This window comes from Rhipicephalus microplus, chromosome 3 (assembly GCF_043290135.1).
Source record: "Rhipicephalus microplus isolate Deutch F79 chromosome 3, USDA_Rmic, whole genome shotgun sequence".
NCBI classification, from domain to species: Eukaryota; Metazoa; Arthropoda; class Arachnida; order Ixodida; family Ixodidae; genus Rhipicephalus; species Rhipicephalus microplus.
In genome coordinates, this window is record NC_134702.1 from 219,128,458 (window position 1) to 219,152,152 (window position 23,695).

At 48.4% G+C, this 23,695-nt stretch overlaps 1 protein-coding gene across 1 annotated transcript in view; it reads right to left on the minus strand.

Annotated features, from left to right (window-relative positions):
• Positions 1-322: 322 nt before the first annotated feature.
• Positions 323-23,695, minus strand: part of LOC142803138 (uncharacterized) — a 53,617-nt gene continuing 30,244 nt past the window's right edge. Inside the window, exons 3-4 of the mRNA XM_075888240.1 lie at positions 11,219-11,386; positions 323-981 (exon numbers count right to left, since the gene is read on the minus strand). Of these exons, the coding sequence (XP_075744355.1) occupies positions 323-981; positions 11,219-11,386 (827 nt within the window). The remainder of the gene's footprint in view (positions 982-11,218; positions 11,387-23,695) is intronic.

Consider the following 23,695-nt stretch of genomic DNA (forward strand, 5'->3'; position numbering starts at 1 on the left):
TAGCATAACTACTCTAGTCTACACGGGTACCTGAAATCGTGCACAAGGGCCACGATATACACATAATGGCCCCATCAATTCTGCGTCTGAGGGCCCATCAGTTGCGAACTTCGTTACGTGGGAACACCAAGTTTTTCTAACACCATAGTGTTGCTGTCTCCACTGTCTCTATATCTACTGAGCACCGACAGCCTTAGTTCAAATCAGTTTTCAGCACAATGCGCTATCAGCTAACAAGCTTACGCACGTTTTCTCCCCAATAAAAATGATGCGTGGCTTACCTGCTGGGAAGGGCGATGTCGAAGAAATACTACGCGTAGGTCTAGTTGTCGTGGTGGTCGTTGTTGTACTTGTGGTAGTCGTTGTCGTGGTAGTCGTCGTAGTCGTGGTTGTCGTCGTAGTCGTGGTTGTCGTCGTTGTGGTAGTCGTCGTAGTCGTAGTTGTGGTTGTCGTAGTTGTGGTTGTCGTAGTTGTGGTTGTCGTAGTCGTGGTTGTCGTAGTCGTGGTTGTCGTAGTTGTCGTGGTGGTGGTCGTCGTGGTAGTCGACGTAGTGGTGGTTGTCGTGGTGGTCGTCGACGTAGTGGTGGTTGTCGTCGTCGTAGTCGTGGTTGTCGTAGTTGTGGTTGTCGTCGTCGTGGTGGTCGTCGTAGTGGAGGTTGTTGTAGTTGTCGTGGTGGTCGTCGACGTAGTTGTGGTTGTCGTGGTCGTAGTTGTCGTAGTCGTAGTTGTTGTAGTTGTCGTTGTGGTAGTCGTCGTAGTCGTGGTTGTCGTAGTCGTGGTTGTCGTAGTGGTCGTGGTGGTTGCAGTCGTAGTTGTGGTGGTGGTCGTAGTCGTAGTTGTGGTGGTGGTCGTCGTCGTGGTAGTCGTCGTGGTAGTCGTCGTAGTCGTGGTTGTCGTAGTTGTCGTGGTGGTGGTCGTCGTGGTCGTCGTCGTGGTAGTCGTCGTGGTCGTCGTCGTGGTAGTCGTTGTAGTCATGGTGGTCTTAGTTGTCGTGGTCTTCAACGTGGTCGTGGTCTTCCGTCTGGTCGTCGTCCTCACGGTCGTCGTTGTCATGGTGGTCTCAGTTGTCGTGGTCTTCAACGTGGTCGTGGTCTTTAACGTGGTCGTGGTCTTTAACGTTGTCGTGGTCTTTCGTCTGGTCGTCCTTCTCACGCTCGTCGTAGTGATCGGCGCACCTGCGACATCGCGTAAAGTGAGACGTTAACGGTGCGTGCCTTGTCTAGCACATGCCACTTTCATCGCTAGACACCCACCACGATGCACAAGCCGGTCACTGACTATGTTATTATTATAGCACCAGTGTGTGGGCTAGCTCGGCCTTGTGTCAATGCCAACTGCCGAAAACAGAAGCGCTATGCAAGCATTTGTGCATAAAGCTGTTTCACCAAGCCTTACATCGCATTCTATAGCAATGAAGCATGATTCTTAAGTTGGTGCTATAGTAACAGCATCTGCCTGAAGCGTTATGAATTTTTACACACTCTCTAAACATCACAGCGAGTAAAAACGCGTAAAAGGATGCTTGGGGGAAAGGAGAGTTCCCAAACATCAACAATGACAGAAATGCAATTTTTCTTTTTAAAGATTCATTACTCCCTTAGCGGGCACCACAGCCGATTTCACGTGAGTAGTATCGTTTCACGGATGCTGTTGAAAATAATCTGTAAAAGTTGATTTCTAAGGCTCTTAGCGAAGTAGCGTTGTTAATCACCTGACAATAAAAAAAGTGCATCGCTTAGTGCTGACGGCGAATGATCCGTTTGGGAAGATATATTATGGCAAATCATACAGCACAAGTTGTCACTTTCATACGTTTTTAAATACGACAAGGGAAGCCTTCACCTACTTCCTAACAACATCATAGCATTCAACTCTCATGTACACTTACCTCTCTTGCACTCTCTGCCTCAAACGTGCTAATACCTGAAACGTTACTCCACTGCTATGGATAAACAACCTACTTGTAGTCAATTGAACTACATAACCATTATTCCCATTCACCTTCCTCTTTTCGAATTTCATCTTGCACTTACTTCCAACCCGCGTTTCCTATCTCAAAATTTCTTTAAGCATGTCTATTCTGAGCACGGCTGTATTATTACCAGTGGCATAGCCAAAATATTTAAAAGTTCTAAGGTGAATTGTGGGGGAATGGGCTTCAGCCATACTTTATGCATGATCAAGCATGCGTGTATATGTGTGCCTGTATATGTGGACGTGCAAAATAGAAACATTTCAGCATCCCGGCAACGTCAGTGGTGTTTGCAGTTACATTCTAAAAGTGCGATGCCGTAAGGCTCAAGCTATCTCAACAGGTTAGTGTTTCAATACGCGTGTTCGCAGTCCCATATATTACTTAATATATTTTACTTAATGTAGCAGCAAATATTACTTAATATAATAATATTACTTAATAATATAGCAAATATTACTTAATATAGCAGCCGAGTACCTTAGCCACTAGACCACCGCGGAGGGGCTATTTGTTAAAATTGGTGTTTAGACTGATTCTGGCAGGGGGGGGGGGGGGGTAAATAATCATTATATTTCACTGCAACAGCAATTAGAGGGACGCTCTTGGCTGTATTTTGCTGCGACATCGGCGTAGATGTCATGCACTTCATATGTATAAGTATCTACTTATATAAAAACGAAAGAAAGAAAGAAATCCAGAAAAAAATTGGCCCCGTATCTGCATGTTAATCTACAAGTGTCGTCGAAAGACGATAGTCTTGCGTCTGGAGAGATTGAAGAAAAGGTCTTTTTGATGTTCGGCTCAAGGAAATCGGTGATTGATACTCCGAAGGCGCTTTGTTGCAGTGCCATGAGCATGCAGTAGAGGCGAACGAGCGCACCAAGTCACGTCACACGTAAAACATGAGCGCTATCTGGCAGTTATCTTGGAAAACGCTACGTTACGGGCGTAGGCGCCCGTTTCAGAGGTGATAACGTGTAAAACGCAAGGCGAAGAGTAGGTGCCACAACTTTGTCGTCTTATCGAAAACGTTGGAAACACTTCCATTTTCGTGCAAGCTTCGCATGGTCAGCGTCGCATGATAAAGGCTGCGGTCCCCGAAAATTGCTTATGACGTTTTTTCAAATAAAAGATGCACATAGAGAATATATACGTAGTGTTATGGTGCCTCAGAATATGCGCGTGATAATTGCTTTTTAATTGAAAATTGCAATGGTATGAACGCTGTGTCTTGAGCAACATTGGTGGGCGCTGCAGATGGGGTTGGCCGTTTGGGGTATCCGCTGATGCCGTTTAACGTGCCCTGTACCGTTACGGGTGGACAAACAGACAGACAGACAGACAGACAGACAGAATGACAGATCAAATTTTTTGTTTCGCAGGTCGCTAAGAAAGACTATTGTCTTTAAAAGACTCCGGCGTGCGGAATCGAATGTGGGACCTACACTTCGTGAATGCGAGGTGTCAACCACTGAGCCACCGAGGGGTACCTCCTGCAACATTCAAACAGCAAGCTATTTATATCTACCACTTACCGCTGTTGGCGGGCGTCTCGAGGGATAAAGGTTGTTTTCAGCATTATCAGCTGAACTGATTTTGTCAAGTAGGCTTAGCCAACAATTGTATGCGTCATTACTTCTGCTGTATATGTGAAAGCCTTTCTCATTTTGAAACATTCCAATGCTGTTATAAGCACTTTTTAAGCAGGGTGGCTGGAGGAGGAAGTTTGGCAGACGTATGACCTCAAAGTCCAGGTATGAAAATGCCGCAACTTTTAGCCCCCTATACTTCATGTGACAATAAACTGTATTGTGTTCATAAAAAAGTGACAGCGTTACCGCAATGACGAAGCAATGAACGCGATAGCAACGAATTGGAAAGTCACGACCAGAATGGCAAGCAGATGGAAACGTGCCCCGCGTTTCTTACGCACAAATGACGCACGAAACGTACTCACAGGTACAGATGAACGCAAATAAGTGTTTCAGTTGATACTTCGCTGTGTCATAAAAGTGCGCTCTTTCCGCAAACGAATTCTGTGAACGATTGCAGTGACGTTTTAGATGCGGAAGCATCTTATACTCGCGCCTTGTAGTGCGCCGTCCGCGCCGTCCGCACCGCTTCTCGAACATTCGACAGCTGACGCGCGCGCATGCGCCGTCGCGCCGTCGACCACTCTTCCCCCATCTGTGCATCCCTTCCTCCTCTACACACCACGCGCGCTTCACTCCTCCACCATCTGTGCACCCTTCCTCCTCTACACACCGCGTTCGACATCTACAATTCTCCTGATTCTCCAGTGGACGCGCATGTGGCGTCGCGCTTCGAGAACATTCAACAGCTAACAGTTGATGCGCCGTGGCGCTGTATATATACTCAAGGTCGGCGCTCGCTCGCTCAGTTGCCGCTCGTCGGTTGGTTTGTACGGCGCGTCGACGTCCAAGGTCGCGGTGAAATGAATTCCAACAAATCCACAAACACAATGATCGACGTCCCTTCGACCAGTGCCGCCCTTTCGCATACGTGTGTACGTGTTCACTCATTTAACATACCCTCCTACAACCACGTTAACCAATTTAGCCATCGACCCAAGTAAGTCGCAATTTAACACCCCATTTCACAACCACGTTAACCAATTTAGCCATCGACCCAAGTAAGTCGCACTTTAACACCCCGTTAACCAATTATATGCTCCGCATCCTCCTCAGTGTTCCCCCGAGGGAAGCTGCGGGCAATTTTTTTGCGCCCGTTGCCTCAACAGAATCTTTACAGTGCAAGCCCAACACTAGCGAAGACGTAGGATCCTCCACACCAGGAGATAAGGGTGCGTCAGAGGTTGTCCACTATCCTCCTCTCGGCGTATCAAAGTGCCCGTGTAAGATGGGAGCATCCGTAAGCTCATTGGCCATCTTGCTGATAATGCAAAGCTTTCAAAGCCTTCTGGGCTGAGGATGGGCTCGGCAAATGACCCAGAATCCTTTGTTCCGACAAAGGCGGATCGTCTTGTCTATCCAGAGCTGTAGTGAGTTCTTGTCTTTGCGCGTTGAAATGGGTGCACTCACACAGAAGGTGCGCGATGGTTTCTTCGCAACTGCAGTAAGTGCATGTAGGAGAGCTGGCCATCCCTATGAGATCAGAGTATGCGTTCGTGTAGGCCACTCCAAGCCACAGGCGGCATAGAAGAGTCTCCTCAGCTCGAGATATCCTTGGAGGAAGACGAAGCTGCAGATCGGGATCCAAGTTATGCAGGCGCGCGTTTGTGAAGTTTGTTGAGTTCCACTGTACCAGTGTGAGGTAACGTGAAAGCGAACGAAGTCTTGTAGCTGCTTCGGTTCTTGAGAACGGGATGGCTTTGTATTGGGTACCATTGTGTGCAGATCTAGCGGCTTCATCTGCGCGGTCATTGCCATATATACCGCAATGACCTGGTATCCACTGATACACTATGCTGTGCTGTTTTTCGATTGCTTGGTGATGAAGAAGCCTTATTACAGCTTCTAACTGTTCATTAGGTCCATGGCGAAAGGGTGACGTAAGACATTGAAGAGATGCCTTCGATTCCGAGAAGACCGACCAAATTCCCGAAGGTTCTTTTACTTTAAACTCCTGAGCTGCACGTATGGCTGCAAGTTGTGCAGCTGTCGACGACGTCAAATGCGATGTCACGAATTTAATTGTGATGTGCCTCGCGAGAATAACCACCGGCCCTGCAGTGCTTACTGAAGACACCGAGCCGTCCGTGTAAATTTGAAGGCGTCCATTGTGCTTCTCTTGCAGGAAAAGTAATGTGGCCCGTTTCAGGGCTAGATGCGACAACTTTGTCTTATTTTGGATGCCAGGAATTGTATGAAGGGCTTTGGGTGGGTCTAGGCACCATAATGGTATCGGCGGCTGTGCTGCATGCGTGAAGTGCAATGGAAGCACTACGCAATGCTGAGCTACAGTTGCGCTGAACGCTGAGTGGGGCCTGGAAGTTCGAAGTGAGGCGAGGTGATGAGATGGAAGCTGAGCGAAATGTCTTATGTGCATTCTCAAAGCGTCTACGCGGATGCATGCGTCGATTGAATAATCACGCGCAATGATGACTGTCGCTGCTGTAGACACGCATCTCGGGAGACCAAGGCATATTCTCAGGGCTTGGGCTTGGATCGACTGGAGGACGTGCAAGTTTGTTCTTCGGATCCCGCAAAGCACGGGTAAGCTGTATCGCATATAACCGAGGAACAGAACAGTGTAGAGTTGGAGCATTGCTCGCACCGATGCACCCCACGTTTTTCCAGCAAGAAACCTCAGCGCGTTTTGCGGACAACTGGCCTCAGAGACAGATTTTAGTGTGTTATGCTCTTTGATGTTGCCTTTCCTCTGTCGCAATTTTTTTCTGTAATTTCTCCCTCTCTTCGCAACATTTCTTTTTAACATCTTTCATTCCCCTCACCCTTTTCCCCAGCACAGGGTAGCCAGCCGGTCTAAGAACCGGCTAACCTCCCTGTCTTTCCGCCTAAACTTTCTTCCTCCTTCTTCTTTGCTTATAATGCTTTTTAAAACATAACAGTTCCCCCCCGAGATTCCCGCCAACAGCGGTAAGTGGTACATATTAGTAGCTTGCCATCAGACAGTTCCAGGAGTTACGCCTCGGTGGCTCAGTGGTTGACGCCTCGCATTCACGACGCGGAGGCCCCACGTTTGATTGCGCACTCTAATCTTTTTTCTGGATTAATTTTATTTCTTGCGTTTTTATATATATAGATACGGTACATGCGGTACATAAAATTGACGCCTACGCTGGCGGCTAAATCCAGCCGTGAGTGTCCATATAATTGTATCAAAATAAAATATACTAATGGGGCTGCCACAGTCATCAATCCCTGATTGATTGATTGATTGATTGATTTGTGGGGTTTAACGTCCCAAAACCACTATTTGATTATGAGAGACGCCGTAGTGGAGGGCTCCGGAAATTTTGACCACCTGGGGTTCTTTAACGTGCACCCAAATCTGAGTACACGGGCCTACAACATTTCCGCCTCCATCGGAAATGCAGCCGCCACAGCCCACAGTCATCAATCCCTTTAAAGACTAACGCTACCAGGTAAAACTGTTAGTCCCCACAGACGAGTTCAAGGAACTAACATTTAGTCCTCACATTTACACCCTAGTGAGTAACCATTACCCCCCAATTCACCTCAAAGTACTAACATTTAGTCCTCACACTAACACTTTATATAGCAACTGTTAATCCCCACATTTATACCTTACTGGACAACTTTACGTCCTCACAGTTGCACCTCACCGGACGAACGGTTGATCCACTCAAATACTCCAATTGGATGAACGTTTTATCCTCAGTGCAAACATTGTTTTTTGTTTATTTTCACGATGATTAATACTTTTTTCGCCTATTTTCCTGCGCAGTGAGCAAAAAATTGCGCAGAAAAGAACACGCGAAAAAGTAGTTAGCCACTTATGTGTTACTGCTTTTGCAGTCACGGCAACAACGAACGACAAAAGTGAGACATCGAAATCTTTTATTTTTCTACATACACATGAAGTTTCTCCATTCTCTTAAGTGAATTCATGGAGAAGTGTACAAGTCCAGTCTCGTTATCACATCTTGTTCACTCCTTGTGGAGCTCCTCTGACGAAAGCGATAGATGACAGGCATTGCAGACGCCAGCGCATGCAGCCTTCTGCCTTTTGTGTTCCCACGGCTGTACGTACAATGACATAGTAAAAATAGTTAGACACACGTGACAGAAGTTAAAGATGCACGCATATGACAAGTACGTGCAAGTTAATATAAAAACGTGCGTGTAAAATGTGAGACACGAATAACTTTAACTTCGCATCTCGCACAGTCCTTCTGAAGCTGCCCTGACGATAGAGATGGATGACAGGCATCGCAGACGGCAGCGCACATAGCCTTCAGCGTGGTGTGTGCCCACGGCTGCACAATAAGTATGTAAAATAGTGAGTCACACGTGACAGAGGATGAATACGAATGAATATGAGGAATATGTGCAAGGTGAAATAAAAACATACGTGAGATATGACATGCTAATAATTTCACCATTATGGCACACCTCGTCAGACTCATTTGGATCCCCGTAGCGCAACAGTTTAGAAGCGGCGGCTGCAGCAGCAACTCCGCGAACCACCGTGCCGCTAACAAGTTGGCGAGTCCTAAGCGGGCAACGTCATTCAGCTAGAGCAAGCGAATGTGAGACCAAGCACGGCGCTGCACGTGGAGTGTCTACCGCCAGCGAACTTCAAACAGGAGAGCGAGCGTACGCTTGGCCGCCGCCGCGAACAGCGCCAAGCTGGTTTGGAGCTAGCGCCGAAGAAACCGACGGTAATGCGGCCCTTTTCAACAAACTCGAGCGAGAGCAGTGCGCAAACGCGAGTGCGCCGCCGCGGCCAACGGATGGCGCCGAGCTGCTTGCGACCGACTGGCGGGAAAGTCAACTGTAATGACGACCAATCTTCGGTGAGTTCCGACGCTAGCGAAAGCCCCACCAGCCCGTGCTGGTGCTCTTACAGCGCGCTACATACTACAACCAAGCTCTTTACGAGAACCCGCAACGTGTTTTCGATGACTCCCAACACAGCGACGAGGGCTCAGCCCTATATCGTCAGCCCGGAGCTCGTCGTGGCGGCGAAGACAGGCGAGCACTCGATGAGCGAGCGTACGAGAGGCCGACGGCAATGGCGGCCGATTTTCAGGCGGTTGTAAAGCACAGCCGAACTGCAGACGCCCAAGCTGACCTTCGCCGTGCATTCCGTGCGTGCGATATACAACACGGCCGAGCCCGTTGCTGGCCAGCGCGATCCGTATCGCACATGCGACACCTAGAGTAGATTAAAGAATGATAACCTACTTGCAAAAGAATCCAGTGCTGATTTCTGCCCTGAGTCGGACTAAATTATATATCCGATAGGCCTGCTGTCTTTTCAGTCGCTATATTGGCCTTTTCAACTGTTGCTGTCGAGTGTTGATGGTGACCATCTTGAAGCCAGATATATACAGCGCGGCATGGTGACGAGTCGAGGCTTGCTCCAGACTGAATGGGTGCAGTGAAACGTAAAAGCAGCAGCCTACGCTGATCTAAGCGTACACACAAGCACCACGTTGTAGTTCCTAGATCGTCGAATCCAGGATGCCGTAGTCGAGCACTCAAGCGCGACGCAACGCGAACCATCGCCAGCAAAATACGGGGAAAGACTGAGCCAGGAGGGAAGGAAATCGGATAGTGACCTTGGCAATGCTTGGCGCGCTGCCTTCATTCCCCAGGTAGTTTATCTCTATGGAACGTGTTTGGAGACTAAGTGGTTCGCACGCGGCACGCTCTCTCTGTGGTTCCTCCTCAACTGTCTATTCGTTCATTGCACGTGCCTCTTGAGCTTCGTTACTCGTTTTTCGGGTAATTTTGCCTTAGAGTGTATAAACGTCGCTGCGGTTGAAGTGCTGCCTACTGAATTTTATAAACATTACATATATGCTCCTAAGATGCAGCCTTCATGTTCAAAAAAGCAAATTTTGGTTAGGTGCTTTCCCCAAAGATGATATATCTAGCAGCGTCCAAGGCTACCATTCTTGTGAGCACCAGTGCTTCATATCAGGTTACCGCTTATTGTGTTGGTAATTTCCCTTGCTCTTAACATCGCTACGCAACTGTAGACAACTGGTTATATGAAACACATACAGCTGTTTAACGAATTTTTGTGCGAGAATTTGTACATATCTTTAGCTCCACTTCATAGCACCTCGCTCAATAAGGAAATTACATTACAGTTATCTCTAATTCGTACGTTTACATAACATCAATTACCAAGGTTCATGGGTTCTGCCGAAAATATTTTTCTGAATTTCCTTTTTTTTCATAGCTGGCGTTAGTTTTTTTGAGTAAAGGATCCCGGTGGTTTTTTACTGCGTGTCCAACTTATTTTCTTTATTTGGATTATACACTTCCCCAAGCACCTGAAGCTGGCAACAGCAAAAGGTAGTATTTCAATTTTGGCGGTTTAAGCTATTTGGTATAACATGACGATATGTACAGCGCGAGAATGGAATGATGACCGTCTCCTTCTTGTCTTTTTGACATCATTCTATTCTCGCGCTATAAGTATACAAGTATTTCAGCCGTAAGAACCCCCACGTTATTTATTTCTTTGTGGGCTATACAAAATCTAGATGGGGGCTGACAGATGGAAACAACGTAGTGGGACAATCGGGGTTAACAGTGGAAGTGCTTCAGAATTGCTGACCGATGTTTCTATAGAAAAACCTAATTTTTTCGAAGGTGGCATGTCATCCTTTGCGTGTTCGTTTTAAGGAGTTAGCGGTGACGTCACCTTCTGGTGGTGCCTATAGGAATTGGTGGGCTATAAGAATTGCATTTGAATGATGCGACCCATCAAGAAGCAATTCCTCTTCGGACCAAGTTGCTTCCCGTTACCCAGTAGGCGATGCCGAAGCATGTGAAGTTTTACGTTAGTAGCTTTGACTGAACAATTTCTTGAAAGTTCATGACGAGTAACCAAGGTGGTCAGATGAAACTTGTTTTTATGTAGCTTTGCAATAAAAATGAAGAGAAGAGTGAGGCGTCGGGTCGAGAGCTTTCGTACACATGTATCTATTGAAGAGGTCCCTCGAGGGTGCCTTGAATTTCAACACCATTGTTTGTATTCGAGATTTACGTTACCGTGGAAGTGGTCATTTATCGCCACTTTGAAAATCGGGCTTCGCCTTCATGACCACCAGAATAGTCGTCTGGTAACTTGCTCTGAAAATTTCTTAAACGTCAAGTACTATCAACCGCCAAGGCGGGTGATAGTAACATTACAAAAAACGTGGGCAGAATTACAACTATTAAAGTTCACTACTAAAGACGTATTTGACTGAACGATGCCTATCTCTTACTGAGCTCACCAACCCCATTCCAAATGCTTTGACTGCACAACGTTACTTTAGAACTGTCGCAAATGACATAAATACTGTTCTAAAGCGCTAGTGTACTTTGCCGAATGCTTCATTGCCAATGCCTAAACAGTGCTGCGGAACGTCCAATGTGGCAGCTTAGTTACCATTTTCAGAACAACCACTTGCACTCCTGACCGAAACCGTTCGAGATAAAACTGTTTCTGATCGGTAAAACACCCTTTTTATCGTGAATGTCTTGCCTTGACAGCGAGCACACCTGTGGTGTGCTGGATTGCTACTGGAGGACGCGTAGGCGTTGGACTTACGAGTCGCGGGTTTTCGTGGCGGGGACTTCGTTGCCGGAACAGTCGTTGCCCGTGTGATGACCGTTGACGGCACTGGTCCGCTCACTCTGAATACAAGCGAATACGTAGGGTCCTTCGTGGCATCCGTCCGGCGGCCCCCACCATCACCGGCGCCGTCGGACTCTTCGTCTGCGTACCATGGCAGTTGAGAAGGTGAACAGGTAGATCAGTATACGCCACTGCTTAGCTCTGCCTCCGGCGAGTGCTTAAGCGTTCATTTAGTGCTCGTGAACCCACAACACACCCACAATATATATATATTGCCGCGCGCTTGATCTGCCAGCGCAAAAGAGGCAGACGAAGTGGCAGTTCCCCTCGTGCCATTGTTCTGTTTTTGGCTGCGCTGAGCCGACCGCTCTTCGGACTTTTGTGAGGACGCCTTAAAAACGTCTCCTGTCTCTTTAACGTGACATTTTAATGGTGGAGGTGCTGGGTAACCTCACCTATGCAACAGACTCCTTCTAGCAGCCGGAACGTGACCCAAAACCCAGAGCTTACGCCGGTACACCGTTTCAGTCGGAGGATTCGAGGACTGTCCCCCGAGTTTGTGCCTCACAGTACAAGTACGTCGACTGGTATGGAGAATACTGTTGCTGTCACCGCTTCCCCTACCGCTGGAGCCGCCGCTGCTCCAACCGCTGCACCCGCAGCTGCACCCACTCATTACACGCTACAAAAACCACGTGTTCCGAGTCCCTTTCGTGGTGGCCTCTATGAAGATGTGGAAGATTGGCTGGCTGAGTACGAGTACGTAGCGGATTTCAACGGGTGGGACGAAGTAGCGAAGCTCAAGAATGTGTACTTTAGTCTTCTGGATGGTGCTCGCACATGGTTCCAGAACCGCAAGGGCCTCCTAACGTCGTGGCATGAGTTCTGTCACAGGCTCCGCGAAACGTACTCGAGTCTCGATCGTCGAGAGCGCGCTGAAAGGGCCCTCCAGTCCCGCATGCAGATGCCTAATGAAGGTGTGGCTACATACGTGGAGGATATGGTTCATCTATTCACTCGCGCCGATCCAACCATGCCGGAAGACAAGAAGCTGCGACACTTGATGCGAGGTGTGAAAGAGCAGCTCTTCGCTGGACTCATTCGTAGTCCGCCTAGAACGGTCGCGGAGTTCCTCACTGAAGCCGTCGCCATGGAAAAGGCGCTGCAGCAGCGGAACCAGTACGATCGGCAAGTGAATGCTACCTATACCACCGGGCTAGGCTCGTTCCCGACCGACGTGGGAGCGCTTCGCGAGCTGATACGTTCGGTTGTTCGCGACGAGCTACAACAGCTGCAACAGCTGAACCAGGCGCAGCAGCAGCCTTCCACGAATTGCATCGCCACCATCATACGTGACGAAGTTCAGCATGCGCTCGGCACACCTCGCCGCGAGACACCAACGCAGGTTGCTGCACCACTTCAGGCGTTCGCAACTTCAAGTGAACCTCTAGGGGTGACCTACGCAGACGTATTGAGACGCACCGTTCCGTCGTCCACGACACCATCCCCAGTGAGTGGTTTCCAGCGCACCACTTATACCGACACGTTCGAACACAACGCACCTGCACCAGTCCCACTACCAGCCGCAACCCCGTACGCCACACTGCAGTCCGCACAGGTGGTCCCTTATTTTGCAGACACTCGACCCGTCATGCGTAAATCCGACATATGGCGCATGCCCGACCGACGACCGCTTTGCTACCACTGCGGTGAAGCGGGTCACCTCTACCGAGACTGCCAGTACCGCCGACTTGGGCTGCAGGGTTTTCCTGCCAATTCACCCCGCCCCCGGTTTGGACAGAGACCACCAGAAATTGAAGATTTTATCGCTCGGCAGAACGTCCCACTCAGGCGTCAGTCGCGCTCACCGTCACCGCGGTCGTCATCTTATTCAGGCAACGGAAATCGAAGGCCGCAAGGACGGTCTCCGAGCCCTCGCCTGGAAAACTAACGCCAGCGACCTTTCGAGGCGAGGCCGCTGATTCTCGACGTGATGAAGACCTCGCCCTCCAATCGACGCGACATCGGACCAACGGAAATTCGACTACGCCGGCGCCTGTATCCCAGCTGAGCGACTTTTCAATGGACATACCTGTGCTGCTCGACGGTCGCAATTTAACTGCCTTAATAGACACAGGTGCTGACTACTCGATTATTAGCGGACAATTGGCACGTACCTTGAAGAAAGTGATAATGCCTTGGACAGGATCGCATGTACGTACAGCTGGCGGACATGTTGTAACGCCGGTTGGTTTGTGCACGTCCAGGCTACAAATACGAGGCTGCACGTTTTTGGTCAGCTCCATCGTGCTACGTGACTGCTCCCGCGAATTAATTCTCGGCCTCGATTTTCTTCGGGAATATGGCGCCGTAATCGACCTACGGCGACGCTGCATTTCCTTTTCGACAGTCAACGCTACGTCAAGGGACTCCAACCGCCGTACAACCGCCCTCCGTGTTTCCGACGACAGTGTCACAATACCACCTCGTGCAAGTATCCTAATTCAGGTGACTTCCGAAGGAACCAGTGACGGTGAAACAGTGGCAGAGTGCAACGTCTCCCTGCTGCTGGCGCTTGGAATTTCTGTGGCACGAGGCATCATTGACATTCGGAACGGTACAGCCGAGGTCATGATTACAAATTTCACCAATGAGCATCGTCACCTTTTCCGGGGCACTGCGGTCGCCTACGCTGAAGCCTTGGAGGACGTCATTGAGTGTTTTGCCTGTGAAGACAGTAGCCGCAATGGACAAACCGTAATAGATGTTGACATGAACAGTGCACTGCCAGAAGAGAACCAGAGGGCCTTGCGAGAGCTATTGTTTGAATTCAGGGCGTGCTTTGCTCAGTCGTCTAAAGTGAGTCAGACGCCAATTACACAGCACAGGATAATCACTTACGACGACGCAAGACCTATTCACCAACAGCCATACCGCGTCTCGCCGACAGAACGCGCAGCTATCAAGCAGCAAGTGAAAGAAATGATCGACGACGGCGTTATCCAGCCTTCGAACAGTCCCTGGTCCTCACCGGTCGTTCTGGTTAAGAAGAAGGACGGTACGCTTCGCTTCTGTGTAGATTACAGAAAGCTCAACAACGTCACAAAAAAAGATGTTTATCCGCTGCCGCGTATTGATGACTCGCTTGACCGACTACGACGAGCGAAGTATTTTTCTTCCCTGGATTTAAAGAGTGGCTACTGGCAAATTGAGGTTGATGAGCGCGACCGCGAAAAAACCGCCTTTGTCACGCCGGATGGCCTCTACGAATTTCGGGTGCTACCGTTCGGACTCTGCTCTGCGCCAGCTACCTTCCAACGCATGATGGACACTGTGTTGACTGACTTAAAATGGCAAAGCTGCCTTGTGTACTTGGATGATGTGGTCGTGTTTTCAACCAGCTTCTCCGAACATCTGAAGCGACTACGACAAGTACTTGAGGCGATTCGGACGGCTAACCTTACGTTAAAGCCGCAAAAATGCCATTTCGGTTACGAAGAACTAAAGTTCCTTGGACATGTCGTAAGCGCAGAAGGCGTCCGTCCTGACCCTGAGAAAACCGCCGCTGTCGCAGCCTTCCCGACTCCTGCCGATAAGAAAAGTGTACGGCGGTTTCTTGGTCTATGCGCGTACTACCGGCGCTTTATAGGCAATTTTTCGAAAATTGCCGAACCATTAACTAGACTCACTAGAGACGATACGCCGTTCGTTTGGAGTGCTGAACAAGAATCAGCATTCACAGAGCTTCGGCTTCGCCTGGCATCACCACCTGTTCTTGGACATTTCGACGAGGAAGCCGAAACAGAAATTCATACCGACGCCAGTAACGTCGGTCTGGGCGCGGTACTCGTCCAACGGCAGGAGGGAATTGAAAAGGTTATCGCCTACGCAAGCCGAACCCTAACACGCCCGGAGTCAAACTACAGTACCACGGAGAAGGAGTGCCTTGCTGTCGTGTGGGCAATTGCTAAGTTTCGACCTTACCTTTACGGCCGTCCATTCAGAGTAGTGACGGATCATCACTCGCTGTGCTGGCTTGCGAACCTCAGAGACCCCTCCGGACGACTGGCAAGGTGGAGCCTACGTCTGCAGGAGTACGACGTCACTATCGTGTACAAGTCCGGTCGTGCACACGAAGATGCGGACACGTTGTCACGCGCGCCAGTTGAGCCTGCCGCTCAGAGCTTCGAAGAGGACTGCCCTTTCCTTGGCTCCGTAAGCGTAACAGACTTGGCTTTACGGCAGCGAGCAGATGCTCAATTGCGACCTATCATTGAACATCTAGAGGGCCGCAACGTATCACTGCCCCAGCATATAACTCGCGGATTGTCATCCTTCTGCTTACGACAGGGCGTGTTGTACAAGAAGAACGCAGCCGCCAGCAACAAAACTTACCTGTTGGTCGTCCCCGCAGAGCTGCGTGAGGAAATTCTATTTGCCTGCCACAACGAGCCTCCATCGGGCCATCTGGGCATCACCCGAACCATCGCTAGGGTACGAAAGTCTTACTACTGGCCGAAACTTGCCGCTTGCGTTAAACAGTACGTTCAAGCCTGCCGCGAATGCCAGCGCCGAAAATCCCCATCTGTTAAGCCTGCGGGATTACTTCACCCTATCGAGCCACCCAGAACACCCTTCGATCAAGTCGGCATGGACCTCCTGGGTCCGTTTCCCTTGTCATCTTCCGGCAACAAGTGGATAATCGTCGCTACAGATTATCTAACCCGCTATGCTGAAACTAAGGCGCTTCCTAAAAGCACGGCTTGTGAAGTTGCTCAGTTTTTCATCGAGAGAATTGTATTACGCCACGGTGCTCCATCCTGTGTCATCACAGACCGAGGAACAGCGTTTACAGCAAGGCTCCTTGAACAAGTTTTTCAGTTAAGTTACTCCACGCATCGCAAGACAACAGCGTATCACCCTCAGACAAATGGACTGACCGAGCGGCTTAACAAAACGATGACTGATATGCTGTCTATGTACATAGACGTACAGCACAAGACGTGGGATGAAATACTGCCTTACGTAACATTCGCGTATAATACCGCTACGCAAGAGACCACACGATTCACTCCGTTTCGTCTTCTATACGGTCGGGACGTTCAGACGATGTTGGACGCAATGCTCCCATGCGACATTGACAACATCGAGAATCTCGACGAAGATGCTGAGTGTTTCGTGCAACGAGCCGAGGAAGCACGTCAACTAGCCCGCGTAAACATCAAGAAACAACAAGGCGTCGATGCACAGCGCTACAACCGCTGCCACAGACAAGTCGATTATAAACCAGGTGACCAGGTGTTGGTTTGGACCCCTGTGCGCTGCAAAGGTCTCTCTGAGAAGCTTCTCAGTCGGTATTTTGGCCCGTACAAAGTGCTACGACAAGTGAGCGACGTCAATTACGAAGTCCTTCCGGACGGAAGCCAACCACCCCGACGCCGACAGCTACGACCCGAGATTGTGCACGTGGTGCGGTTAAAACCGTACCACACACTGTGACAATGTTTTTTTTTTACGATACACGCTTCGTTTAGCATCGAGGCGATGCTCTTCAGGGAGGAGGGGCAGTGCCGCGCGCTTGATCTGCCAGCGCAAAAGAGGCAGACGAAGTGGCAGTTCCCCTCGTGCCATTGTTCTGTTTTTGGCTGCGCTGAGCCGACCGCTCTTCGGACTTTTGTGAGGACGCCTTAAAAACGTCTCCTGTCTCTTTAACGTGACAATATATATATATATATATATATATATATATATATATATATATATATATATATATATATATATATATACATATATATACAGGAAAAAGAAGTGTATACCTAAGGGCTCGTTTTTCCGTGTTTTTACACAATAATAATCAGATATAACAGACAAGAATGCCAAGGAATGTATAGGGGAAGTAATATCACTATAGTAAAGTAAAAAGAAAAGTCGGTGAAAAAATAATTTGCCGTGAGCAGCAATCGAACCTACAACCTCCGAAAAACAAATTCGATGTTCTACCACTGAGCTATCACGGCGACTATTCCCCGAGCCACTTTATTGGGTTGATATGTGAATTTGAACGTGGTAGTGTCAGTCAGCGCCACCTGTAGCCATGGCGGCGAGTGTGGTACGATCTTTTTCCCTGTTTTAACACAATAATAATGAGATCTAACAGACAGTAATGCCAAGAAATGTAAAGGGGAAGTTATTAGAACCAATGAAATGTAAATAAGAAGAAAGAAAAGTGGAGGAAAAAATAACCAACCGTGGGCAGGAATAGAACCTACGACCTTCGAATAACGCGTTCGACGCTCCGCTATATATATATATATATATATATATATATATATATATATATATATATTTATATATATATATATATATTATATGATGGAAGACGTGGCCTGGCTCATAAGCCATGTTTATACCATTATTCCATAACACTCTTTCCTTCTCTGCATCTACATACCATCCATTCTACCATACGCCACATGAATCTTCCTCCCCCCGAATGAAGGCACTACTTACAACTTACAAACAAGAAAAAGTACACAAGGAGTGGCTTAGAAGTCATGAATGTCAAATAGTTCTACACATGTCAAAATGCACGCGTCGTATTCTTCGTCGCAATGACTTGAGGGGAGAGTGCAGCCATCCGTAATAAGAGATCTGGTAAGCAAGGCTGGTGGTTGCGTCCTGAATAACACAAAATGCTCTGGACGTTGGGATAGGAAAAATCACAGCCGGCATTTTTCTGAAGAATGAATGAGGTTTCAAACCTAGCAGAATCGAGAGTTCATATTTCGTAAGCGTCGAATTGCTCGTCACGTGTGATACACAGGCCTTGTAGGAAGCTTCCGTGCGCGTTTATGCAGGTATTCGGCACTGCCCGTGTTCCTGTCGAGTACAAGAGGTGCTTTTGTGGCTTTTTGGGATTTTCCTATGGCGATAGCACAGATGTCTGGATCGAAGGCGCAAACTTGATCTTTGGTACAGAATGTATCCGCGAGAATGGAACTTTTTGCAATGTTCTTTAAGCCTTAAGAGTAGTTTTCATAAAGTTTTCTTTCGTCATTGACAATGTTGAAGTGTACGTTGACGTTGTAGTTTCTTGGTTTTGTTGACTTGCTTATGGTGTGACATTGATCGTGGCGTGCCAGGATTTTTAGCAACTTCCCCACAGCCTTTTACGACACTAACCAATGCAGATGTTTCTGGCGCAAGAAAATGTGGTGGGATTCGGGCACTTGAATATCCTGTATTTATAAATCATACATTGTTGGTCGTTTTCTGAAGTGTACTGGTGTCGTCAGAAGTTTCACCTGCGCTTTTTTTTTCATTGTTGGCAGTGGGGTTGTATACTGGATTCACGTCGCTTCAATCTTGTGATTGATGAACACTGGACGCTTCTGCAGAAGGCTTTTCTTCACAAGATTCTGATTGCGAATGCTTCTGTCCTTGTGGAATTACTGAGCCGAATACTGAATACTTTGAGATTTCTGTGAACATTTGTTGTATGGTTTGGTTTCATGCGCATTTACTATCTCGTCATGCGTAAATGCAACAATCTTACGCGCTGATTTGTCAGGTTTATCAGTAATGTTGATGACAGGTGGCGTCGGGCGAGTGTGCAAAGTACGCATGCGGCACAAAGTATTGATTGCATCTGAGCCATCACTCGTAGATTGAATACTTTCATGCAGCGAATAGATAAGCATTGAAGATATTCGCGGAAACTAGAAATCAGGCGGAAGGTTGGGAAAACGACCGGTTTTTTTTTTTTCGAGAGCGTGTGGCTAACTTCAGGCAGCAGTGGCATAGAGCTCGAAAGGGTTGAGCTAGTCCTGCTCGGGGTCATCGTGCGCTATGCCGGTGTACTTGTGGATGTCAAGGACAGCTGATGGTTCCGTCATGGTGGTGATTGCTGCGTACTGATAGGAGATTGCTGCGTACTGGCAGGCCTACATCCTGTCGACTCGTTGCGACGAGATGCGGGTTGTCGTGGTGATGACTTCGTTACCAGCACAGACATTGCCCATGTGATGACATTTGATGGCGGCTCTCCGCTGACTCTGGATACGAGCGAATACGTGGGATCCTTCGTGGCATCCGTCTGGCGGCCACCACCACCACCAGCGCCGTCGGACTGCTCGTCCGTGTACCAGTTCTAATGGTGAATAGGTGGATCCGTATACGCCATTGCTTATCCCGGGCGAGTGCTTAAGCATTCATTTATAGCTCACGCACTCACAGCACATATACAATATTATATATATATATATATGTATATATATATATATATATATATATATATATATATATATATATATATCATGAGGAAGAGCTTTATTTGAGGCGAGCTCGAGCTGGCACACACTGATGATGATATCTACAAATGAGGAAATTATACAAACGATGATGACACGTCCAATTCATAAAGAAGAGTCGGTGACTGCACTCACACTAATTCCCCGTCACGCTGGAAACGGCCTCCTGGCCACGCGAGAGACAATATTAGGAATTGCGTCGGGTTTACAGTTTAAGACGAGAAACGTGCACAATTTCTGTCCCACGGCTACGGTGGTCGGAGGGAGCGTTAAGTGGTGAGATATGGTAATTAACGGGGGATGTTTGTTCAATCATCGTATAAGGCCCTATAAAACGACTGAGGAATTTTTCACATAAGCTGGACACATGAACGGGAGTCTGCAGAAGAACTTCGTCTCCTTGGGAAAAGGTGACAGCACGGTGAGTTGTGTCGTAGCGAGACTTGCGAGCTTCCTGAGAGATGCCAGAGTTGACTTGGGCCAGATGACGGCAGTGCTCGAGGCGAGACAAAAATTGTGCGTATAAAGGACCTGCTGAGGTAGCAGGTGCCGAAAGGAAAGAGACGTCCAGAGTTACATTTGGAGAGTGGCCCACGGACCAGAAAATAGGGAGAAAAGCCGGTGGTGCGTTGCGCAGCTGTATTGTAGGCGAACGTTACGAATGGCAAAATGGCGTCCAAGTTTGTGTGGTGAGGGTTAACGTACATGGCTATCATGTCCGAGAGGGTACGATGAAAGCGTTCCGTCAAGCCATTTGTTTGAGGATGATAAGTAGAAGTTGTTATTTGGATGGTGTTGGTGGCGCGTAGAACCTCAGCAACAATAGAGGAAAGAAAGACCTTGCCGCGGTCGCTGAGCAGAACACGTGGAGCTCCATGGCGTAAAAATATGTTGCGCAGAAAAAATCAGCTACTTCAGTGGCTGTACCAGCGTGCAGTGAGGTGGTTTCCGCGTAACGAGTGAGGTGGTCAAAAGCCGTTACAATCCAACGATTTCCATCGGAGGTCTCGGTAAGGGGGCCGTACAAGTCTTCCCAACGACTTCGAATGGAAAAGTGGGACAAGGAAGAGGTTGGAGAACGCCAGAAGGAGCAGTAGTGGGTCGTTTCCGCCATTGACATAAGGCACACGAAGAAACGTATTTGGCAATCGCAGATGAGAGGCCAGGCCAGGTGAACCGACTGCATATTTTGTCGTACGTTTTGTGATATCCGAGATGCCCAGCAGCAGGATCGTCGTGGAATGTCTCAAGAACGTGACGTTGAAGACAACGTGGTACAACGGCGACCCATTTGTTTCTTTTAACGTGGTAAATATAGCGATGTAAAACACCATCGTGAAGCTTGAATTGTTTCAGTTGTCGGCGAAGTCGGGCGTTCGCAGGAGTGGATGTACCTTCTAAGCGTGCTCTTATGGAGTGGCAGTAAGGGTCAACGCGTTGATGCGCGACAAGGGTAGAAGGGCGGACGAATCTTAGCCAACTGAGACCTGCGATGGGTAACGCTGTGTTGGAAATTGGTTACGGTGGGCTGTTACAGTTGGGTAGAGGGCTGCGAGAGAGAGCATCAGCATCTTGGTGCTTCTTACCAGACTTGTAGACGATATCAAAGTTGTGCTCTTGTAAAGTAAGCACCCAGCGGCCAAGACGACCCGATAATTTCTTTAGTGACGATAGCCAGCACAATGCGTTGTGGTCGGTGACGACTGTGAAGTGACGGCTGTGGAGGTATGGACAAAATTTTTGTACCGCCCACACAACAGCAAGGCACTCTTGTTGGGTTATTGTGTAATTTTTCTCGGCAGCAGTCAAAGCACGACTGGCGTAAGCGATGACACGTTCGCGTGCGGTGTTGTCACGCTGCAGTAGAACGGCACCGAGACCATGACCGCTGGCGTCAGTGTAAAGAATTGTGGGTGCACCTGGATCGAGATGACATAGTACCGGGTCGGATGTGAGGGTTGCTTCAACGCCAGTAAAGCCTTTTCACAGTCTTCAGACCAGAGAAATGCCGTGTTATTTGCGAGCAGTTGATGGAGTGGAGAGGCAAGCCTTGCGAAATTGAGTATGAAGCGCCGAAAGTAGGATGCACTGCTGAAAAAAAACTGCGCAGGTCTTTTTGACGCAATGGACGGGAAATTTGAGGACGGCGGCAAGCTTTTCAGGATCCGGTCGAATACCGTCTTTTCTGACTAAGTGCCCTGGAACCTTGATCGTCTGCTTGGAAAGGTGCATTTTTTCGTATTCAGCTGTAAACTAGCTTTTACGAGGCAACCTAGCCTTTTCGGCCCTGGCGGTGTCAATTTACACCACCGCACAAATTTTCCCATAGTATCTCAGAAACGTAACTAATACCGCTCATTCGTGGGGGCATAGTTCTTCAATGATCCCCACTGCAATTGACACCAATATTGCGGCACGTTTGTGGAGGTAGTAGCCACAAAGAAGAAGAAGCGTGACCGAGGTCTTCCGTGAAGCCGAGGCGCGTAAGTTGAGGCGGGTAAGCGCCATTTCCGGGACGACGTACCAAAGCTGTTTCAGTGAGCATTAGGCTGAAAAGTAAGACGTTGGTTTTCATTTTGTGTGCACCATTGATTGGCAGAAAAAAATAAGCCACTTTTTTCATTTTCCAACCACAGGGCCCTAATTACCGAATTTGATGCCACGTTAATTGATCCGAAAATACTTGTACCACTGGTTCAATTTTTTGTTTGTGGTATTCTGAGGTCTTAACTACGAGAAAAATGCGCACAAAAAGTGTATCTGACCAAAATAAAATTCCAGGGCTGAAAGGGCTAGGACTTCTGCTAGATGTTGTAGATGTTGCGAAAAGGTAGACGAAAGCACTGATGTCGTCTAGGTAGCATAAGCAGGTTTTCTACTTCAGGCGACGCAGTACGCTGTCGATCATACATTCGAAGGTAGCAGGCGCGTTACAAAGTCCGAAAGGCATTACGATAAATTCATATAGCCCATCTGGGATGATAAAAGCCGTCTTCTCTTTGTCAGAATCGGACACTGGTATTTGCCAGTAGCCTGATCGCGGGTCAAGGCTCGAAAAATACTTTGCGGCATGCAACGAATCTGGTGCGTCATCAATTCGTGGGAGAGGGTGAACATCTTTGCGCGTTATTTTGTTCAGTGTCCGGTTACAAACGCAAAAACGTACCGTTCCGTCTTTCTTTTGCACCATTGCACCAACACAACTGGCGAAGACCATGGACTCGAGGAAGGAGGTATGATATTCCGTCGAACCATGTCTGATACGTTTTCCTCGATTATCTTCCTTTCTGCGAGAGACACACGGTATGGGCGCCGGTGAATTATTCGGGAGCCATCAGTCTGAATTCAGTGTGTCGCAGAAGTTGCCATACCAAGGACAGCGGAATGAACGTCAAACAAAGGGCGATGTCTGTTCAATAAATTCAGCAATTCTTGACTCTGGGCTGCTTTCAGATCAGGGCTTATCGTCACCGATAGAGGAGTGGGAGAGTTGAGTGGCGGCGTGCTTGGCTCTGGTAGGTCTTCTTGACTTGAAAGGGCAACAATTGCAATAGGATGTGGGTCAATAGCGCATGTGACCGTTGATCCACCGGGCAACAATAAGGCTTTGGGGGTCTGATTTAACGCAGTAATAAAAGCAGACGCTTCAGAAAAACGAACAAGGCCTGGAATGATCAGAATGCCTCAGTGTACCGTGTGGCCATAAGGTAGTAGAAGCACGTCGCCATTCACATTTCTGATGTAATCAACGCTAATTACTTCTTCTCGGGATGGCCGAAGAACATAATACATAACATAAGCCCTATAGCCACAATAATAACTGATTGAGCGTTAAGGATGCGGCATGGCGTAATACGGCTGTGGGCGCATCCGTGGTGACACTGACGCCACAGGTACATGGCCACCTGGTGTAGCCTCTGGGATAGTGGTGGGTGCTGAGAGCGCCACGACTTTTGCGTACGTTGCTTTCTGACAAGGTCTGGATTCGGCGGAACAAGGTGAATGTGACGCAGATGCAGTCTCTTGCCTAATGATGTCCCACAAGTTGGTTGGCTAAAGTAGACGGTTGGGCGCAGGAAAAGCAGCGCCCATGAAGCTCCTCATGAACGATGTCGCGGACCAGGGCACGAATGTCGAGGGC